Source organism: Lontra canadensis, unplaced genomic scaffold, assembly GCF_010015895.1.
Source record: "Lontra canadensis isolate GAN:19392208 unplaced genomic scaffold, GSC_riverotter_1.0 scaffold88, whole genome shotgun sequence".
NCBI lineage: Eukaryota > Metazoa > Chordata > Mammalia > Carnivora > Mustelidae > Lontra > Lontra canadensis.
Window position 1 is genome coordinate 7,282,116 of NW_022631082.1, and position 21,195 is coordinate 7,303,310.

Here is a 21,195-nt window from a genome sequence, read left to right on the forward strand (position 1 = left end):
GTTAGAATTCAGCTCCCTTCCTGCCACTTTCCCAGACTGGCTGATTCCCCTCCTCTTCCCTTGGCCCTACAGGACATCCCTTGGCCCGAGTTTGACATCTTTATAGAACAGTCTCTTCGTATCTCAGGCTGATGTTTGGGTTTCATTACTTGCCTTGTGTGTGAGTGATAAAAGAGGTTGCACTTGTCCCTTGACAGCCAAAGATTCTCATATCTCCCCTCCTCTAAATGGTATAAGGTGGAATTGTATGGCTTTTCCAACACTGTTTCTTCATTTAGGTTCAGGACAAGGATTCAAGGAAAATGCAGATGTGGAGGATGCCTAGGTGGTTCAGTCAGTTAAGCATCTGCCTTTGGTTCAGGTCATGATCCCAGGGTTCTGGGATCGAGACCCATGTTGGGTTCCTCGCTCAGCGGGGACCCTGCTTCTCCCTCTTCCTCCTGCTCCCCCTGCTTGTGCACTCTCTTTCTGACAAATAAATAAAATAAAATCTTTTAAAAAAATCCAGATGTGGTAGGCAAGATTTCTGGGATTGAACGCAGCTCTGCAGCTCCATCTTGTCCATCAGGATCTATGAACATTACTCTGCCCCATTGTCCCTTCTCTGATTCATTCCTTTTCATCCAGCTCAGGAGTCACCCTTCCCAGGGGTCTCGTCTCACGCCTGTCCACACCCAAACACTCCACTCTTGTTAAAGATTCTTCCGAGTTCCCATGGCCCTTAGGTTTAGGGCATACAACCCAAAGCAGCATAGCTCAGAGGTTAAAAGAACAAAGTGTAGCATCAGCAGGTGGAAATCAAATCCTCCACCCCTCGGGGCGCCTGGGTGGCTCAGTGGGTTAAGCCGCTGCCTTCGGCTCGGGTCCTGATCTCAGGGTCCTGGGATCAAGCCCTGCATCAGGTTCTCTGCTCAGCGGGGAGCCTGCTTCCCCCTCTCTCTGCCTGCCTCTCTGCCTACTTGCGATCTGTGTGTGTGTGTGTGGTCAAATAAGTAAATAAAATCTTTTAAAAAGAAAATCCTCCACCCCTCACTAGCTGTGTGGCTTTGGGCTAGTTACCTAACTGTTCTGGGCCTGTCCCCTCATCTGTAAAATATGAAAGATAGAGTATCCGTTTTCTAGGAGCAGCATTACCCGAGATGATAGCTGTAGGTGAGTGGTGAGCGTGATGAAAGATGCCTGGAGCGTTACGAGCACTTAATAGGCTGCGCCGTGATCACAGAAGAACTGGCTTGTGTGGGCTTTACAACAGGGCCTAGCAGCGAACAATATAGTAGCAGTGGTAGTAGTGTTGTCAGCATTTCTCACACTGCCTTGATAAATTGCCATTTAAAGTGTCTGCCTCATCAGAGGAAAGAGTGTGTCATTGGTTCTCTGAATCTCATACACTAGGCACCTCATACACTAGGTCACACGCTCTCTATTGCAACTATTCAACTCTGCTCTTGTAATGGGAAAGCAGGCGTGGACAACTGGATTAATGAATGGGCAGGGCTGTCTTCCAGTAGTATTTTAGTTATGGGCACTAAAATGTGAACTTCGTAGTATTTTCACAAATCACAAAAGGTAATTCTTTTGATTTTTTTTTTCCACAACCATTTAAAAATGGAAAAATAAGGGCATCTGGGTGGCTCAGTCAGTTAAGCGTGGGGGACTATTGATTTCAGCTTAGGTAGCCATCTCAGGGTGGTGAGATCGAGCACCGCTTTGGGCTCTGTGCGCAGCGCAGAGTCTGCTTGTCCTTCTCCCTTCCCCCGACTTGTGTTCCCTCCCTCTCAAATATAAAATGGAAAAATAATTCTTGGATCTCTAACTGTCCAAGAGCAGGGAGCAGGTATGATTTGGCCCGCGGGCCGCAAGGGACCCAACGTCGGGCTACCGCTCGCCTACCCCGACTGCGCTCGGGGGAAACCGAAGCTCGCATTGGGCCAGGCAGAGTGGGCGGGGCCTGAGAAGCATCGTGACGCCCCACAGTTGGAAAGGGAAAGCCCGGATTGGTCCACTCCTTTTGGCATTCAGCCAGTCAAATCAGAGAGGCGGTGAGGCTTAGCCCCGCCTCGCGCCAGCGTCCGCGTTACGCGGGGAGTGCGCCACGCCCCCTTGCGCGCCCGGCACTTACTTCCGGGCGCTGGCACGGCGTGACGTCAGGAGGAGGGCAGGTAAGTACGCGCGGGCGGAGGGGCGGTCGGGCTCGGGGAAGGCCCGGGGTCTGGTCGTTCCTTCCCGCGACCTCGGAGCCGTCCGATGGGGGACGAGCGCCCTGGGGGCCTTGGGGCTCTGCGGTTGTGGGCCCATCTCCGGAGCCCCCTGTCCGCAGGCCATGTCCCAGCCGCGACCCCCTATTGAAATCCCCGGGCCCCGGCCTTGACCTCAGTCCCAGCCCCGGGCCGTATTATGCCTGAAGGGCCCTTAGGTTTTCTTATCTGAAAAACGGGGCCAGTGAGCCCCTATCTCACTGGGTTATGGTGAGATTTTGATGCTTGTAGAACGGTTTGGCATGAGAAATAGTCGAATGTACCAACATTTAACTCCGCATCTGACGCTGGACTAAGTACTTCAACTCACTGAGTTTTGACAGCAACCTTATCAGGTTGACTCTTTTGTAAGCCCTCTTTATAGATGAGAGAACTGTGGCTCAGAGAGGAATGCTTTAACAAAAGTCAAAATGCTAGCGAGCAGAGTCCGGATCCAAGCCCAAGCACTGTGCCCTAAGCCAGTGGGGTTTATGATTACTACTGACACCAAGGACTAGAAATTTCTATACATTCATCCTGTAGCCCCACCTGTGCCCGTCACTGGGGTGGTAAAAACCCCTGTAAAAGCCCCAGCTCCTAAAAATGGGGTACCCTGCAAACACTTCCCAGTGTCTTACTTCATCGAACCTCAGAAAGTCCTGTCACCATCACAGACTCTTTACAGATGAGGAAGTATAAGTTCAGAGACCCTCAGACACTGGCTGAAGTCACCCAGTTAGGAAGGAGTGGAGCTGGGATGCAGGCCCAGGGAACTGTGCCCCAAAGCCTGAGTGGGCACTTTTCTGTTTGGTTGACAAAAGCATTTTTAGGTTGGAAATGACCTTGGGAAAATCTGGTCCAGGGACGCACTTCACAGATGGAGGATCTGTGGTGAAGAGATGTTCAGGGTCATGGTGGAACAGTTTACATCTGGAACTTTGCACCCCAGCTTCGTCTCTGAGCCTGGGCAAGTTACTTAAGCCCCCATGTCCTCGTTCGTCAACTGCAGATAATAGTGACCTAATACAGACGAAAAAAGGCAGTGATGTCAGACTTGATAGAGCACCTGGCATGCAGTAACTAGTAGAGGGTGCACAGCTAAGTGGCAGAAACAATTAGATACTTCCTGACTCTAGCACAGGGAGCCAAATAACTACACCCACAGGCCAAAACCAGGCCACGGCCTGATTTTGTACAGCCTGACAGCTAAGCATGGTTTTGACTTCATAAGTAGTTGGGAAAAGTCGAAAGGAAGTATAATATTTTGTGACAGGTGACAACCATGTGAAATTCAAAATTCGGTGTTCATAAATAGAGTTTTGATGAAATGCAGCCAACACCCATTTACATATTGTCTACAGCCGCTTTCCAGCTATGACAGCAGAGTTGAGTCATTGGGACAGAGGCAGTTGGGTCCGCAGAGCCAGAAATATTTACTGTGTGGTCCTTGATAGAGAAAATTTGCCAATCTGCATTCTAGAATACGCTTCAGTCCCTCGTAGCATCTCTCTTTGGTGTCAAGTAGAACTTTGTTTTATTTTACCTAAAAGTCTCTCCTGCAAATATACAGGAGGAGGGTGGTCACCCACCCCCAGCGCAAGGAACCTTCCATCTGTCATGTGTCACCTGCACTAATTCTTAGGAAACTTCAGCCACGAGTGGTTCGCGCTGTCAGCGTTTAGCAGGAGCTAGGCACTGTCCCAGGTGCTGGAGATACACACAGTGCAACCTGGCAGAGGAGACAGACTGCATAGGCAGGGCCATGTGATAGGAACCCCAGGGGAGAAGTGGCTTTAGATCAGGTAGTCAGATGAGGCCTCCGCCAGAGATGATATTTGAGCTGAGATCTGTGACAGAGAACAGACAGCCCGTGAAAGAGCATTCAAGCCCGTTGGCCTGCACCTGCTGAGCCTTCGGAGCCAGTGCAACTGCAACAGAGGGAGGGAGAGGGATAAGAGGCAGGCTTGGAGAGCCAGGCAGGGGCTCCAAAGGGTATGGGAAGGGTTTGGACTTGATTCTCAAACCGATGGTGATCACTGGAGGGGTTTAAGCAGAAGAACAATATTTCAGATTTAGATTTTAAGATCTCTTTCTGGTCCCTGTGGGCAAAACAGACTGTGGCAGTCAAGGGCAGAGCCAGAAGACCAGGGAGGAGGCAGCTGCGGTTCAGGTAAGCCACGATGGGGGCTGCAGAAGGTGTCAGGTGTGAAATCTATGTTGGATGGAGAGTGAAGAGGACACTGTCTTTCTAAACAGACAAACACCGCTCTCTGGAGGACCGTCTAAGCCGCTGCTGCCACACATAGCCCACGGCATCTTCGGCAGGAAGACTTGGCCCCTCCACCAGGCTCCCTGGGAGGGCAGCGCTGGGCAGGGGGCTGACCCTGCACAATCCGTGTCTCGTCGTCTTTTCAGATCAGCCGTGCTGAGGGTGAGGACCGGTAGGCAGTTGCCAAGATGGTGAGTGGACAGCCTTGTGCTTGTTGGGTTTCACTTCTGGTCTTTGTCAGGCCCCCAAAGTAGCCCTTTCCCTCCCCCTCCCCAAGCTATAAAGGTGGAATTTCCAAACTCCAGATCGTGATCTTTTTGGTACAGTGGTTCTCAAACTTTGCCATGCACTAAAATCACCCAGGAAGCTTTTTTGTCTTTTCTTTTCTTTTGTTTTTTGGTTTTTGGTTTTAAGGAGGTGACATTCATGAGCTGTTGTAGAGTTTACGATTTAGTGGCATTTAGTATTTGATTATCTAGTTCCAGAGCATTTCCATGTCCCCCAAAAAGGAAATCCTGTCCTCATGAGCAGTCACTCCCCAGGTCCCCTCCCCCAGCCCCTGGCAGCCACCAACCCACTTCCTGTCTACATGGACTCGTCTGTTTGGGACAGTCCATGTAAGTGGAATCATACAATATGTGGCCTTTCACGTGTGGCTTCTTTCACTGAACATAGTGTTTTTGAGTTCCTCCACATCGTAGCAAGAATCAGAACTTCATTTCGTGTTACCACTGAGTAATGTTCCCCCGTCTGAATCAGCCGTATTCTGTGTATCCATTCATCCACCGATGAACGTTTGACTTGTTTCCACCATTTGGCTGTTGTGATTAGTGCTGCCGTGAGCAGGTGTGCACAAGGATTTGTCCAAACACCTGTTTTGCAGGATGCTTTTTTAAAAGCCCCCTGTCCGAGTGTCACACCTCAAAGCAGCCCCCGTCAGGAGAACTTTTGGGGCTGGGGGCCAGGCATCAGTATTTTAGAAACTCCTCAGGGGGATATAATGTTCAGCCCAGTTTGAGACCTACTCCTTTGGTGGGTGACGAGGTCAGTTTATGGGGCGGCTGCCAGCATTGAAAAAGCAAGACCCTCGCAGCGGGGGTAAGCGTTCTTTCACAAAACCTGCCCTGGGCTTCACTGGGTTATGTGCGTGTGCACAGTGGCAGTGTTAAATGCGTCTGGCTGTCAGTCATGGTCCCCAAAACACTGAGCATCCTTGCTTTAGGAGAGTCTGATTCTTGTGGAATTTTCCACGGTGACAGCGGTGGTTCGCTAGTCCCCAAGTTACAGTCTCTGTGGAGACCCTCAGAGCCCAGGGCTTCTCTAGGATGTCCCTCGGTCTCCCTCATCCGGGCCCCGCCTCTTGAGGCTGTGCAACAAGGTCTCCTCCAGATCACCCTCTCTGAGTCCCGTCTCTCTTCTGCTTCCCAGGGTGAAAGGAAAGGTGTAAACAAGTACTACCCTCCGGATTTCAATCCTGAAAAGGTAAGGGCGGGTTCCCTTCCCCTTGTCCACACGAGCAAAGAGACTCCATAGAGCAGGGGGCGCATGGCCCGTCATCCGCTCTAGGAGTCAGAGCCACGGCTGCAGAGTGTGGGTGGCCTCTGTGGGCTCGCTGCTGTGCACGTGTCACCCGGGCTCAGGGCAGTCTTCATTCCCAGTGGTAAATGTGGCTGTGCGTCAGTGACCTTTTATGCTGGACCCACCCAGCTTGGTGTGTTTCCAGCGAAGGTCGGGAGGTCTGATGCTCTTTGTCAGATCCCCTTGCTCTCCCAGCTCCAGCTCCTCTGGCTTCCTCTTTGTTCCCTTAGCTGTTCCCTCTGCTTGGAATCTCTTCTGTCCACAGGCTCCCTCCCTTCCTTCAGGTCTCTCCCCACAGAGGGCCTCCCTGACCACCATCTACTTTTCTGTGCATCACCTAGTACTTTATTTCTCTTTGTGGCCCTTATAGCTCCCTGATGCGCTATCCATTCATTTGGATATTGTTTGTCTCCCCCTTCTAGAATGTCTGCCTGAGGGCAGAGATGTTCATCTGTCTCGTTCACAGCTGTGGTCCCACATTGTAGGCACTCTGTAAGGGCCTGGGAACGAATTGTCCCAGCTACGTGATCTGGGGCACATAACTGGCTTCACTGTGCCAGTTTCCCCATATGTCAAAAGGAGGAAATAGAAAAATAGCCCAGCGTCATGGGATCCCTGGCTCGGTTGGTAGAGCTGTGACTCTTGATCTCAGAGTTGTGAGTTTGAGCCCCATATTGGGCGTAGAGATGACTTAAAAATAAAATCTTAAAGTAACCCTTTTAAAAACAAACAAACAAACAAATAACCCAAGATGAGGCATATGGAGTGGCCAGTAAGCGCTGACCAGTGCTGTCCCCTCACCTCATTGTCTCTGCAGCACCAGAGGCCAGTACAGTCACCGCCCCGGTCGACAGTTGGAGGAAACAGGTTGGCAGGCAAAAGGCAACATCACTCCCCAGGGTTACACAGGTCTTTCATCTCCTAAATGGAAGAGCAAAGATTCAATCTCCTGTATTCCTGATCCAGCCCTGCTTGCTTCCCCAAGCCTTCAGTGCCCCCACGGTCTGCCCTTAGCACCCGCCGCAGGACATGAGCAGGCGGCCTCTCTCGGCCTGGGAGAGCCCGCATGGCTGTGCTAACCCGCCCCCTTGTCCTCTCCGCGCAGCATGGCTCCCTCAACCGATACCACAACAGCCACCCGCTGCGGGAGCGGGCTCGGAAGCTGTCTCAAGGCATCCTCATCATCAGGTAAGGCCCCGGCCCCACCTGGGGACCCCTGCGCTTTGTACCACCCGGCATCAGGCTCTAGGAGAATTCGGTGCTTTTGATTTTGCCCCGTGTCACGGGGTCTCAATTCCAGGAAGCAGGAAGTCGGCCTGTCAGTCCGCTGTTGCCACATCATCAAATGATAAGCAGGTATCATATGTTGCTCGCAGTTCTGCAGCTCAGCTGGCTGCCTCTGCTGGCCTTCCCTGGCCTTGGCTGACGCGGGCTGGGCTCTCTCACCTGTTCGGGGGTCACCTGCCTGCGGACTGGCTGGGCCAGCACGACTAGGCTCCGCCCCACATGTGTCTCCTCCAGTCAGCTGGCCCGGGCTGGTTCACATGGCAGCACCCAGGTTCCAGAAGGGAGCGAGCACGGGTATACAAGGACTCTTGAGGCCAAGCCCCAGAGCGGGCACACTGTCCCTTCTGGCTCATCGATTGCCCAAAGCCAGTCATGTTGTGGGGGTGGGGACCATTCATCCCACCTCTTAACAGGAAGCATTGTAGAGTCACATCGCAAAGGGTACGGGTAAGGAGTGGATAAATAATCCCAGCCATGGCCGCATCGAGCCAGGACAGTGGCCCGTCTCTCAGGGCTCTCCTTTGGTCTGTGGCCCACGCCCCGGTGGGTCAGCGGTGACAGGAAACAGAAGCCAGCCTGTGTTGCCTTAGAAGGATGAGCCCTTCTCTGCATCATGGACACTGACCTCAGTCTCTGTGGTGCACCTTGGGCCTGAGCAGAGGATCCAGCGACAGTCATGAGAGGCAGGAATGTCAACAGAAAAAGAATCAAGATCCAAGTGCCATCATGGCCTGGGGAGGCACCAAGATGAAGGTGACCTCGAAACACCCCTCCCCACACCTCCAGCCAGAGCCCGCCCCGCTGGGCCGCCTCAGGCTTCTTGACTTCGCCTCGTCATTCATCACTTCGTGGTATTTTGAAGCACGCGTTCTGTCACTCCTGCACATGGACAGCCAGATCATGTGTTGTAGACAGACCACAGAAAAATCCAGGGACCATACAGCGACTCTGCTCAACTCTGGTTGGGCCACCGCCCCCTTCCAGTTGGGGTCACTCACAGGGCAAGGCGTGAAGACAGGGCCGCAGCGGCAGGGACTCACCCGGACGGGCTGAGCCAGCGGGAGAGCAGAATGATGGGACCGGCCTGCCTCGAGGGATGCCCTCCGCTCTCTGTCCTCCTCATGCACATGTCCTCTGCCTTTTGGCTGCGGCGGGAGGCACGGGCACGCACACTCAGGCAGGGCCCAAGCGGACAGGTGCTGATGAGCCGTTTTCTACTCGCATAGGTTTGAGATGCCCTTTAACATCTGGTGTGATGGCTGCAAGAACCACATCGGCATGGGTGAGCCCCGCCTGCTCCCACTCCTCACCCCACCCCCAACCGTCCCGCCCCGCAGGCGGCGAGCCCCTTCCCTGCCTGGCCCGTCCACACCGGGGGCTCCGATCAGGAATATGAGAGGAGAGAGGCATCCCAGTGACCAGCGGGTTGTGGGCACCTCGCTGCAGAGCAGTGAGGAGGCCTGTCTCTCCCACTTCCTAGCTGGGGGACCCTCAGCAGGTGACTTAGTCTCTGTGGGCCTCAGTTTACCCAGCCATAAATTCAGGTGGTGTGCGCACCCCATGCATGTGGCATACAAAGTATATAGCACACAGTACACGTGAGGGCTCATGAACTCAAACTACCCCTGCCCTAGCTCTTACCTTTAAGGTCTGGACCCTGTCCATGCCACAGATGGACGGGCAGACAGACAGGCACGGCTCCATGGTCCCAGGGCAGCTCTGAGACCACGGGGCAGTAACTTGACCCGCCTGGCTTCCATTCCCAGCTCTGTGACACAGGGACCCTCAGCTCCTCACGTAGTGCCTGGCCCAGGGCAGCAGCTTGCTTTGTAAGCAAGCGTGGTGGTGGCTCTTGGCACAAGGGTCCAGCCCCTCTCCCAGGGGCCACGGAAGAGAAGAAGGAGGGGCTGGGCCACCCCACTGCTGAGGTGGATGTGTGACACCCCCCTCTTGCCAGTAGGTCCCCCGATCAGACCCAGCCCAGGGGCATCTGCAGTGAAGGCCACCAGTGCTCAGGGGACAGAAACAGGATGTAGCCTGATGCCAGAGGCAGGTCACCCTCAGGGCCGTGAACCGAAGCCGCCACCAGGAAGGGAGAACTCAGGCCACACCACCCACCAGCCTAAGCTCTGTTTTTGTAGTTGAAGCTGTTTTCACCGCATGAGCAAGGTTAAACAGATCTGGAGTATATGTCATCTAATTAGGGAAAAAACAAAAAAACACAGACATTAATAATAAAAGCCAACACTTCTTGAGCACTTGCCACGTCCCAGGCCCTGTGCTAAGTGATCCGTGTGTGCTGTTAGCTCCTGGGGTTCTCATAACATCACTGCGCCGTGGGCGTTATAGTCTTCCTTGTTGAACAGATGGAGAAACTGAGGCCCAGAGGGCCAAAGTAGCCGGCCTAAGGTTGCCTGGCTGGAATGCGGTGGAGTTGGGATTTGAACCTGGGCCCTCCTGCTACCACCCACCCTCCTCTGTGGCTTGAGCACCTGTCGTGGAGCCTGGACATGGCTCTTTCCCACCTTGAATTTTAAGGTCCTCCAGAGCTGTGTCTGGAGGAGTTCCACCCCTTTCTGCCCGCCCACCCAGGGAAAAGATGCTGAGCCTTCATTCTCTCCCTCTCCTCCCAGGGGTTCGCTACAATGCCGAAAAGAAGAAGGTTGGCAATTACTACACAACCCCGATCTACAGGTACAGGCAGCCCGGCGGGCGTCTCCGAGGGATGCATCAGATAGCTGCAGGGCGAGGGGGCTCCAGAGGAATCGGAGTCAGAGGGTGGCCATTCCGTGATGGCCATTCCCTGCAGTCGTTTCCTGGACACTGTCCCGGTCTGTCAGGGCATATCCTTCTGCCTAGAACTCTCCATGGTTCCCACCTTCCTCAGAGTAAAAGCCTAAGCCCTCCCCATGGCCCACAAGGCCTTGCGCGCTCTGCCCGATCCCCTCCCTACCCTCATCTTGTCCCACTCTCCCCCTTGAGGTCCTTCACACACCCCAAGAAGGCCCCCACCTGGATGCCTTCAGCCTGGAACGCTCTTCCCCAGTCATCTACAAGGCTCCCTCCTCTTGGGTTTCTGCCCCAACACTGCCTCTCAGGCCTTTTCCAGAGCAGCACTCACCACCAGACAGTGGTTGCTCATGCATTTGCTGCCTATGTGGCCTCTGCTGGAAGGTCAGTCCCTCCAAGAGCAGGCTGGCGTCCCTCACTGCTGTGTCCCCAGCAGCTGCCAGTCAGCGTGCCACAGAGCAGCCTAACTCGGGAGGGTGTGTTGGATACATGAGTGAAAAGTGAGCAGACGCCAGACAGCCCATCAGTCTGTCTGACCTGCAGCTCTAACCCCAGATGCAGAGCTTGGTGGGTAGGTGCTCAGTGAACATTTGTCACGTGACACGTGACAGAAGAAAGCAGGCAGGGGTGGCGGGTGACCTGGGGCCACTGCAGTGTCCTGACTTCCGCCCTCTGCCCACCCAGGTTCCGGATGAAATGCCACCTCTGCGTCAACTACATCGAGATGCAGACAGACCCTGCCAACTGCGACTACGTGATTGTGAGCGGCGCCCAGCGCAAGGAGGAGCGCTGGGACATGGCAGACAACGAGCAGGTGCTGACGACAGGTGAGCGCAGGGGGCGGGCCCCAGGCCAGCCCGGAGCCTGAGCAGGAGCCTCAAGGCCCTGCTGCCTTCTGGCTGCTGCAGAGCACGAGAAGAAGCAGAAGCTGGAGACAGACGCCATGTTCCGCCTGGAGCACGGCGAGGCGGACCGGAGCACACTCAAGAAAGCCCTCCCCACCCTGAGCCACATCCAGGAGGCCCAGAGCGCCTGGAAGGATGACTTCGCACTCAACAGCATGCTGCGGAAGAGATTCCGGGTGAGCAGGGGCGGGGGGACCCTGAGGGGCGGGTGGGGGGCACGGATACTGGAAGGGAGAGAACACAGGGGCAGCCTTCGCCCCACTACATCTTAGCTATAGGTGGGTCATTTAGCCCTCTGAGCCTCAGTTTCCCCATCTGACCACATCCCCACCTCCGGGCACCCATGAGGAGCCCCGGCTTACCAGGCGGACACCTACAGCTCAGCTCATAATACATATTTCATGGGTCCACTCAGCTATCCCCACACAAAGTCCATAGATCGTCAATCCACCCCCGCATAATTACCAGAGTCCTCTCTTCAGTGTCTGGTGGTTAAAAAAAAAATTTTTTTTAAGAGAAAGTCACCTACAATGAAATGTAATCGTGCATATTTCAGTACACAAATGCTTGGCCAAGACCCCTGTCCTGACATGGCGAGTCGCTGAGGTTGCAGGAGCAAACGACCAGGACATAGTCCTGCCTCCAGGACACCCCAGGGCCCTGTTGTCAGTGACCACAGTGACTTCCGAAGTTGTATGAAAGATACTGGCTGGAGCCCCATCACAGGGAGTTGGGCCCAGGGTCGAGGGCACCATGAATGGATTTTTCACCCTCTCGGGCATCCGGCGGGGCACTGGAGAATCCTGCAGGATGCGAGAACCTTCCCTCTTCCCCCCCTCTAGGGGCTGCCTTGTGCCCCCCAGGCAGGCAGGAGCTCCCCCAATAACCTCCATGGGGCTCCAGCTGTCACCATCCTCCAGCTCTTGTTCCTTCCTGCTTCCTTTCCTTATCATTCTGTGGTCATTATTTGGAGTAAAACTGCTAGTTTTCTTACTAATTATTTATTACTGAAAACATGTGCTTCCCGCTGGGCCTGTGCCCTGAGCTATGTGTCCCCTGCCTTTGGGGCATCTCCCCATGAGGCATCTAAGGACCCTCAGACATAACACCCTAACAAGCCCCCATCTGTCCCTGAGCCACCCACCCACATCTTCCCTTTCTCAGCAATAGAGGCATCTCTGTCCTTCTAGGGATTCAGGCCCTGAAATCTGGAGTCGACCTTGACTCCCCCTCAGCTCTGTCTCCTGTTGGCAAATTTTTCAGGGTCTGACCACTCCCACAGCCCCATCATCTCCCGCGTGGACCAGCACAGTCTCTCTGCCCTGTCTCTAGGCTCCTGACCACCCCCCCCAACCCCCACCAACACACACACAGTATTTGTTCCCCACATGGCCACCAGGAGGCACCTGTGAATACTCCTCTCTCTGCTTAGAACTCTCCAAGGCTCCCACTTAAAATAGAAGCCAAAGTCCTCCCCATAGCCCATAGCCTGCTTGATCTCATTTCCCCTCCCCACTATCCCACCTTCCCCTCACTCACTTTGTTCCGACCACACTGGCCTCCTCTCTGTTCTTCCAAGCACACTTCTGCTTCTGGGCCTTGGCACAGGCTGTTCCCCCTACCTTGGAACACTTTTCCCCCAGATATGCATATGACTCCTTCATTCATATGTTTTTTCTCACATGTGACCTTCTCGGGGAGACCTTGCCTGACCCTTCCCTCCCTCCTGCACTACATTTACAGTTGAACCCCTCACTCCCTACACCCTTCCCAGTGTTCTTTTTATCCTCGCCACCTTGTGTCTGTCACCCACTAGAATGTCAGCCCCCTGAGGACAAGGGTTTGTGTCTGCTCACTGCTGCACTCACTAGAGAGTGCCTAGAACAAGGCCTGGTACAAGCTGGCCATTCTGTAAATTTTCATGGGATGAATGAGCAGAGGACTGAACAGTACGTGTGTTAATGACGCTCGCAGCTCGCGCTTGTTGGGTGACTTCTGTGTCCCGGGCCCTGTGGGAGGCCCTTTCCTCAAACGAGCTTGAAGCGCAGGAAGCTGAGTAGAGGAACACAGCCCACGTCAGCGGGCAAGGAAGAGGCAGGTCTTTGACACCTTTCCCGCACCCTGTCCCCCACCACACAGGAAAAGAAAAAAGCCATGCAGGAGGAGGAAGAGAGGGACCAGGCGCTTCAGGCTAAGGCGAGCCTGGCCATTCCACTGGTGCCCGAGACAGAGGACGACCGCAGGCTGGCCGCCCTGCTCAAGTTCCACACTCTGGACTGTGCGTGGGGAGCCAGCGGGCCTGGGGGACTGGGCGGGCAGAGATGGGGGTCCTCAGCCACGAGTGGGCCATGGCAGGCCAGGGCAGAGGGCGGCTTTGGACCTCCTTCCCTCTCTTCCCTCCCAACCCTCAGCCTACGAGGACAAGCAGAAACTCAAGCGGACAGAGATCATCAGCCGCTCCTGGTTCCCCTCCACCCCAGGACCCGCCACCAGCAGCAGCAAAGCCGGCAGTGTCCTGAAGAAGCTGGCCCAGAACCGCAGATCAGCACCGGCCTGCTCCCCCATCACTGTAGAGGACCTGGGCATCGTGCGGCGGCGGTCCCGGGAGGTCTCAGAGAGCCCCCAGCACACAACGGAGACCCCCAAGTCTGGGGAGCCATGGGTGCCAGAGGGGAACACCCAGGATGGGCCCACATCCCCCCGAGACTGCTCTCCGGAGACTGCCGAGACCCCCAAGAGCAGGGGGCCTCGGGAGCAGGAGGGGAAATGTCAGGACAGGCCCCAGCCCCCACCAGGCTCCTCTCAGGAGGACATGCCACACCTGTGCACCCTCAGCTCCTCTCTTGTGGCTGATTACTCCGATTCAGAGAGCGAGTGAGCGGTTCTGGGGACCAGACCCGCTCCAGAGGCTACGACTCGCCCAGGAGGCCCGTGGGACTGCAGCCCTGCTTGTCCACCAGCCCCCGGAGCGCTCCGATACTGCCCCTCCCCAGACCTTGCCTTCCTGCAGTGGTGGAGTTATTTATTTGGTGCTGGAGAGGGTGTTTGTGCCTTGTGGGACATCATCCCAACATTAAAGACCTGCTTCTTTGTCCCTGCCTCAGGTTCCTAGCCAGGCCCAGGGGCTGTCCACCAACCCCAGCCAACTGAACTTTGGGGACTCTCACCAGCCAGTGTGATGCTGCCGCCATAACTGTGGCCTCAGCCATGACCCCCACCTGGCATGACTCAAGGTGGTGGCTCCAGCTGGTCTGCAGTCAAGGCAGACTTCCCAGAGGAGGCAACACAGGCTGTGTGAAGGGTGGAAAGGGAACCAGGCTGTGGGAATCACACAGGGAAGGCCAGGGCTGGGAACACAGGGGGTGCCTGAAGCAGCTGGGCCTGGAGTATGCAGGTGTGGGGTTTCTGTTATCCCCAGCCTGTGGGGATGCCTTGGAAGGTCCTGAAAAACCTCCCCCACTTCCCTACCATGATGCATCTTTTTTTTTTTCTTTTTTAAGATTTTATTTGTTTATTTGAGAGAGAAATTGAGAGAGCATGAGATGGAAGGTCAGGGGGAGAAGCAGACTCCCCATGGAGCTGGGAGCCGGATATGGGACTCGTTCCCAGGACTCCAGGATCATGACCTGAGTCGAAGGCAGTGGCTTAACCAGCTGAGCCACCTGGGTGCTCCATAATGCATCTTTTGAAGGTATTTGGTAAACTGAGCAGAAAACCGCTCAGAAACAGCAGGCCATCCTCCCAGTCTGCCACCTCCTCCCAAACCATGGAAAGGGAAGATCATTTAACAAAAATTGATGGGCTATTTACAGTGTGCTGGCCACTAACCTAGGCCCTGGGGATACAGTGGGATACCAGACACACTGCCCTCTCAGGGCTGAGGTTCTGGCCAGATTCTTATTGGCCTTGTCCCTCAGGGGAGATGGTGGCCCCAGTGGCTGTCCCCAGCCCACCAGCCTTTGCTCCCTGCTGGGATGGGAGGTTTCAGGGCAACAGTAGTCCAGGGCAACCCTTAGTCCTTGGAATCCCCCAATTCGGGCCTTTCTATACTTGAGACCACCTTCAGCGCTCGCTCTGGCCGAAGTCAGGCGCCTAAGGGTGACTTGGGGGATCATGCTATGATTCTGGCTGGCTGAACGCAGGGCCCAAAATCCAGGAGTTGCCCCGTGAAAGGTGCCATCTGTGCTTTTCAGGACCTCCCCAGACTCCGGGAAAGTAGGGAGGGATTAGTCACGTGGACGGAGGGTCCTGTGGATTTGCTGTGCGCATGCGCATCCTTGGGGGCGCCCCGCCCCCTCTTCTTCCAGGCTCGTCTCGCGTGCGCGGTTCGCCCTCACTGATTCTTGAGCGACCGTGAGCGAGGGGGTGATACCATGTCCCTGGAGGCGATTCGCTACTCTCGGGGCTCTCTAGAGATCCTCGACCAGCTGCTCCTGCCCCAGCACAGCCGCTACGAGGCAGTGGGCTCGGTGCGCCAGGCCTGGGAGGCCATCCGCGCCATGAAGGTGGGGCCATGCGGCGGAGCTGCGGGGCCGGAGTGGGAGGTGGCGACCCCGCTTGACGCCAGGATCCCCCCTCCAGGTGCGCGGCGCCCCGGCCATCGCGCTCGTGGGCTGCCTCAGCCTCGCCGTGGAGCTGCAGGCGGGCGCGGGGGGACCGGGACTCGCCGCGCTGGTGGCTTTCGTGCGCGACGCCCTGGGCTTCCTGGTCACCGCCCGGCCCACCGCCGTCAACATGGCCCGTGCTGCCCGCCTCCTGGTCGAGACCGCAGCCCTGGAGGCTGAACGCGAGGGCGCCACGGAGGAGGCGGTCCGGGAGAGGTAGGGGGAACCTGTGGCAGGCGCTGCTCTGCGTAGAGGCTATTAACTCATTTCTTCGAGACCGACCCGTTTTACATTAGGGAAACTGAGGCACGGCACATCAGTCCAGGGCCACACAAGCAGGACCAAGAGTCCACCCCAGGTGGCTGGGTCCCAAGATCTTTGCTTTCAATCCCTTGACTCTGCCTCACCAGAACACGCCCAGCCCCTTCTGCCTTAAAGGTCCTTTTCAGAGCCATTTCATTCTCCTGGTTTCTCCTTTTGAGGAATTTTGTTTCCAGTTCTGATCTCTTCCCTGCCCTTTTGTTTTTCCACTCTGCTCTGCTCAAGCTAAGTGATTACCTTCGTGTTCCTTGACCCCACCAAGCTTACTCCTGTCTCAGGGTCTTTGCATGTGCTGTCTCTGCAGGCTGGCTATCCACAGAGCCAACTCCATCAGGTTTCTGATTTGTCTTCCCCAACCCCTCATGTAACACAGCTCACCGCCCCTGCTCGGTCCCCTGATTCTCCTGCCTTCTCCTTCACTTCATTAACTGTTCACCGCCTGACTTGCCCACCCTACTGTGAGCTCCACAGGGGCAGAGATTTTTATCCTGTTCATTGCTGTGCTGTCCCACACACATGAGATAGATGTATTGTGTGGTGGGCAAATGGTGTGACAGGTGACAACGGCAGAAGAGTGTAGGCCCCATAGCCTGGACATAGCCTGGAGAGGCTTTAAGCAAGAGGGCTCCTGCACAGTAGCATTGGCCAGGGAGGAGGGGCTTACCTGGGCCCCAAGGCCTGGTGGCTTGTGCTGAGAGCCCCTTGTCGGCCCCAGAGTGATCCGCTGTGCCGAGGACATGCTGGAGAAAGACCTCAAGGACAATCGGAGCATCGGGGACCTAGGAGCCCGCCATCTCCTGGAGCGGGCAGCTCCTGGGGGTGGCAAGGTGACTGTGCTGACCCACTGTAACACTGGCGCACTGGCCACTGCTGGCTATGGCACAGCTCTGGGTGAGTGGGCGTCCATGGGAGTGGGGATGGGCCCTTTTTGGATACTAGAGAAAGAAACCCTAACCACTTTACCCGCAAAAGGATGTGAATTTACTCTTGTATACAGGTGCTTAGGGCCTTAGCTTCAGGTATGGCTGGGTCCAGGGGTCAAATAGTGGCATCAGGATCCATCTGTCCCTGTTCCTAAATTCTGCCCTCCAGGGCGGCATCATTCTTATGCTCCACAGGTCAGCAGGAAGGTTGCTGGGATTCAGATCATGAAAAGCCAAGGCTCTTTATGCTGACAGTGCAGAAAAGGCTCCTCGTATCTCAGGGGCTTTGATGGGGTCATTTGCCTTTCTAGGATCAATCCGTCCAGCCAAGCCGTGTGCCTAGAGAATGGGAGGATGCAAGGGCTGAGAAGGGAGGGGCCCCCCAAAAGAAAGATTGGGATAGCCCTGCCTTTGTGCCTGGGGACTGAGGCCTTGATGGCAAGACACTGATTTATTCACTCAACAAACATCAGTGAAGAACCAGGGTGCCCCACCATTCCTGCAGATATGCATTCCTCTATTCATTCAGCACTTAGTAAGCACCTACTGTGTGCCAGGCACAGTTCTGGGCACCAGGGACCCACCAGTGGACACAGTAGACAAAATCTCTGCCCCGAGGAATAGGAAAGTAGGAGAAACAAACACAACCAGTCAATAAATGTGTGTACTATGTTCAGAGGTGATAAGTACTAAAGAGAAAGAGCCAGGAAGGGGTAAGAGGTGTGGGGTTTGCTGTGGGAGACCGAGGTATCAGGGAAGGCCTCACCGAGATGTTCTCTGAGCACCCACGTACTTGGCAAAGGGAACAGCTACTGCAGGCGCCTGGGGATGCGACTGTGCCTGGTGAGCCTTTGGCGAACCATGCGGAGATTTTATTTATTTATTCTGAGAGAGAGACAGCAGGGAGGCAGAGGGAGAGAGAATCAACACAGGGCTTGATCCCACGACCCTGAGATCACAACCTGATCCCAGGTGCCCCTGTGCTGTGCTTCTAAACAACGAGCCACCCCACCCGTGTGTCGCTCTCCGTTCTCATCCTGATGTCCTGGTGGGCCGGGCCCCACAGGTGTGATCCGCTCACTGCATACCCTGGGCCGTCTGGATCATGCCTTCTGCACAGAGACGCGGCCCTACAACCAGGGAGCCCGGCTGACTGCCTTCGAGCTGGTGTACGAACAGATCCCCGCCACCCTCATTGCCGACAGCATGGCAGCAGCAGCCATGGCCCACCGGGGCGTGTCAGGTTGGTAGGCGCGGTGCCAGTGGGCAGGGCTCCAGGTGTCCCCAGGCCAGGTTATGACTCCCAGCATCTTGCTCCCTAGCTGTCGTCGTGGGAGCCGACCGGGTGGTTGCCAACGGTGACACCGCCAACAAGGTGGGCACCTACCAGCTGGCCATCGCTGCCAAACACCACGGCATCCCCTTCTACGTGGCTGCCCCCAGCTCCTCGTGTGACCTCCATCTGGAGTCGGGCAGGGAGATCGTCATTGAGGAGCGCCCGGGGCAGGAGCTGACTGATGTCAATGGGGTCAGGATTGCAGCCCCCGGTAAGCTGTCCCCTTATAGGGGGGTCACACAGCACCTGGGCACCTCCCCTTAGGCACTGTGGCCCCTTCACGGGGTCTGGTGGATCTAGGGTACAATCAGCCTTCTGGGGCATAAAGCTCTCTTTCCTGCCATTTCTTAGAACAGAAACATCTTGAAGGTCAGATTCAAGGTCAGAGTGTAAAACTAATGAGTTAGGAGACTGAGGGCAAGTTGTCCATCTGGGCTTCCTCCCTTGAAGAAGAAGTAAGAATACTGTCTCATCTAGTGCCTACGGAGAGACACTGATGTTCTCAGCTTCCCCATGCCACCCGCCTGCCACGCGCAAGATGCCTGACTTCTGTCATCCCCCAGGGCCTCAGTGTTCACATCTGTAAGATGAGCTTTTACCACCATCCAGCTCACAAAGCCAGGGGCGGTCAGTGAGTTCATCCACGTGACGTGGAGGACAGTGCCTGACCCTTGCTTAGCACTCAGTAGATAGTAACAGTTATGACCGAATATACTTTTATAAAAAGGACCAGTTAAGATCCTCAAGCGCTGAAAATACCGTGGGGCTGCCACCCGACTCCCAAGTATGGAGCCACGGTAAAAATCACAGTATACAACTAAGCGGAGGGAAGTCCTAACATTCTGTTGTTTTGTAGATATATTAATTCTATAAATTTTTTTCCTTTATTTTGTTTTTGGTGCCCCTGCTTTACTGGAGGCATATGAGCACTGGCCAAAATCACTGTGAGCAGAGAAAACAGGCCACCAGTTTGCAGCCTCTTGTGTAGAAGGTTGGTACTCACCCAGCAAATATTTTTGAGTACCTGGCCAATGCTCGGAGCTGTGCTAGGGCACTGGGGATACGGGAGTGAAAAAGATGGAAATGTCTCTGCACTCGCAGAGCTGACAATCCAGTGAGGGTTAGGGTTAGGGTTAGACAAACAGATAACAAAACCGCCGTGTATGTTAGAAGTGGGTATGAGCGTAGGAGAAATAAACAAAGTGAGGACGGGCATGGGAAGTGTCCATGTGGGGAGATTTAGACCGTGATTGAAGAAGTCCTCTCTGGGAAGGGGACATTTGAGCAAAGACCTGAAGGAAATGAAACCGTGAGTCACATCCCTACTAGAGGCAAAGGGGACTGCTTGTGCAAAGGCTCTGAGGTGGGTTCTTAGAGCTTCTTACAAAGACCCTTGGAGCTGGCAAAAGTGGGATAGATGTCTCTAAGCGTTCCAAGCCTTCTTGGACAGTGACAGCCCAGGAATGGTGGGGAGCAGGGTCTGAACTGGATAGTAGGGGCTAAAGCCCCATGTAATGCCTTCATGCAGTTAGAGAGTGAGCCATCCCAGATTCTCAAGAATTCCCCAACTCATGAACCACCATGGAGGAGACCGGTCACAAGAGCTTGAGAACTTCTCACACAGCCACATAGCTGCCTTCTTGCCTCCCCGTTCTCCTGCAGGCATTGGGGTTTGGAATCCTGCCTTCGATGTCACCCCCAACGAGCTCATCACCGGTGGCATCATCACAGAGCTGGGGGTCTTCACTCCTGAGGAGCTCCGGGCGGCCCTAAGTACCACTGTCTCCTGAGGGTAGGGACCCTAGATGGACCCCAGAAGCAATCAATCTCACTCTCCATATCCTGCCCCCATTCCCTTAGGTTTTATAATAAACTTATTGAATGGCTTGCCCCTAAACTGACCTTCCTCCCACAACCACCCTTCTTCCTAGAGCAGGGAGAGCACATAGGGCCTTTGCATCACTCTTAAGAGCACTGTAACTGGATCCAGCCTGCCCAAGTTCAAAACCTGCCTCAGCCGCTTTCTCTACAGTGTGATCATGGCCAGGTCACTTCACCTCTCCATGCCTTGGTATTCTCATTTATAAAATGGGGACACTACTGCACTGCCCTCTTAGGTTGCTTCAGGGCCAGAACTAGGGCAGTGCTTGGGGTATGGAATTTTAAAGGGGACATTAAAAAGCCCAGTAATCAAGATAAATAATAGCTTCGTGAAATATTTTTTATTTTATTTTTTCTAGAGAAGAAGAGTGAAAGCACAAGTGGGGGTGGGGACAGAGAGAGAGGGAGAGAAGCAGAATCCATGGTCAGCATGGGGGTCTAGATCTCAGACCCTGAGATCATGACCTGAGCTGAAATCAAGAGTTGTATGCTTAACCAACTAGCCACTCAGGTACCTCTGATTCTATTTTTTTAATACTAATTTTTTTTTTAAGTAATCTCTACACCCAAAATTGTGACTCGAACTGACAACCCCAAGATCAAGAGGCACGTGCTCCACTGAGGCAGCCACGCACCCCTAAAATTGTATTTTTCTTTAAGATTTTTTTTTAATTTTTATCTTTTTTTTTTTAAGATTTTATTTATTTATTTGACAAACAGATCACAAGTAGGCAGAGAGAGAGGAGGAAGCAGGCTCCTTGCTGAGCAGAGAGCCTGATGCGGGGCTCCATCCCAGGACCCTGAGATGATGACCTGAGCCGAAGGCAGAGGCTTTAACCCACTGAGCCACCTGGGTGCCCCAAAGATTTTATTTTTTTAAAGATTTTTTAAATTTATTTGACAGAGATACACAGAGGGAACACAGGCAGAGTGGGAGAGGGAGAAGCAGATTCCCTGCTGAGTAGGGAGCCAGACATGGGGCGCCATCCCGATGGTGACCTGAGCCACCCGGGCACTCCTAAAATTTTTTTTTCTTTTCTTTTCTTTTTTTCTTTTTTTTTTTTTAG

The 21,195-nt window shown here is 54.5% G+C and overlaps 2 protein-coding genes across 4 annotated transcripts; both read left to right on the top strand.

The window, feature by feature from the left end:
* Positions 1–2,115: 2,115 nt before the first annotated feature.
* Positions 2,116–14,157, top strand: CCDC130 (coiled-coil domain containing 130). 2 transcript variants are annotated; one of them, XM_032835865.1, is made up of 10 exons: positions 2,116–2,159; positions 4,650–4,694; positions 5,932–5,985; positions 7,187–7,269; positions 8,595–8,650; positions 10,002–10,062; positions 10,843–10,985; positions 11,067–11,239; positions 13,203–13,341; positions 13,475–14,157. In XM_032835865.1, exons 2-10 carry the CDS (start codon positions 4,692–4,694, stop codon positions 13,939–13,941), a joined length of 1,179 nt encoding a protein of 392 aa, XP_032691756.1. In that variant the 5' UTR covers positions 2,116–2,159; positions 4,650–4,691; the 3' UTR covers positions 13,942–14,157. The 2 variants fall into 2 exon arrangements, with proteins under 2 accessions (XP_032691756.1, XP_032691755.1); XM_032835864.1 differs by lacking the exon at positions 2,116–2,159 and having other exon boundaries at positions 4,181–4,694.
* A 1,242-nt stretch (positions 14,158–15,399) lies between these two features.
* MRI1 (methylthioribose-1-phosphate isomerase 1) lies at positions 15,400–20,144 on the top strand. 2 transcript variants are annotated; one of them, XR_004380104.1, is made up of 7 exons: positions 15,400–15,568; positions 15,645–15,883; positions 16,704–16,879; positions 17,978–18,154; positions 18,234–18,458; positions 19,166–19,238; positions 19,910–20,021. XR_004380104.1 is itself a non-coding variant. In XM_032835866.1 (6 exons), exons 1-6 carry the CDS (start codon positions 15,437–15,439, stop codon positions 20,035–20,037), a joined length of 1,077 nt encoding a protein of 358 aa, XP_032691757.1. In that variant the 5' UTR covers positions 15,400–15,436; the 3' UTR covers positions 20,038–20,144. The 2 variants fall into 2 exon arrangements, 1 of the variants encoding a protein (XP_032691757.1); XM_032835866.1 differs by lacking the exon at positions 19,166–19,238 and having other exon boundaries at positions 19,910–20,144.
* Positions 20,145–21,195: the final 1,051 nt, after the last annotated feature.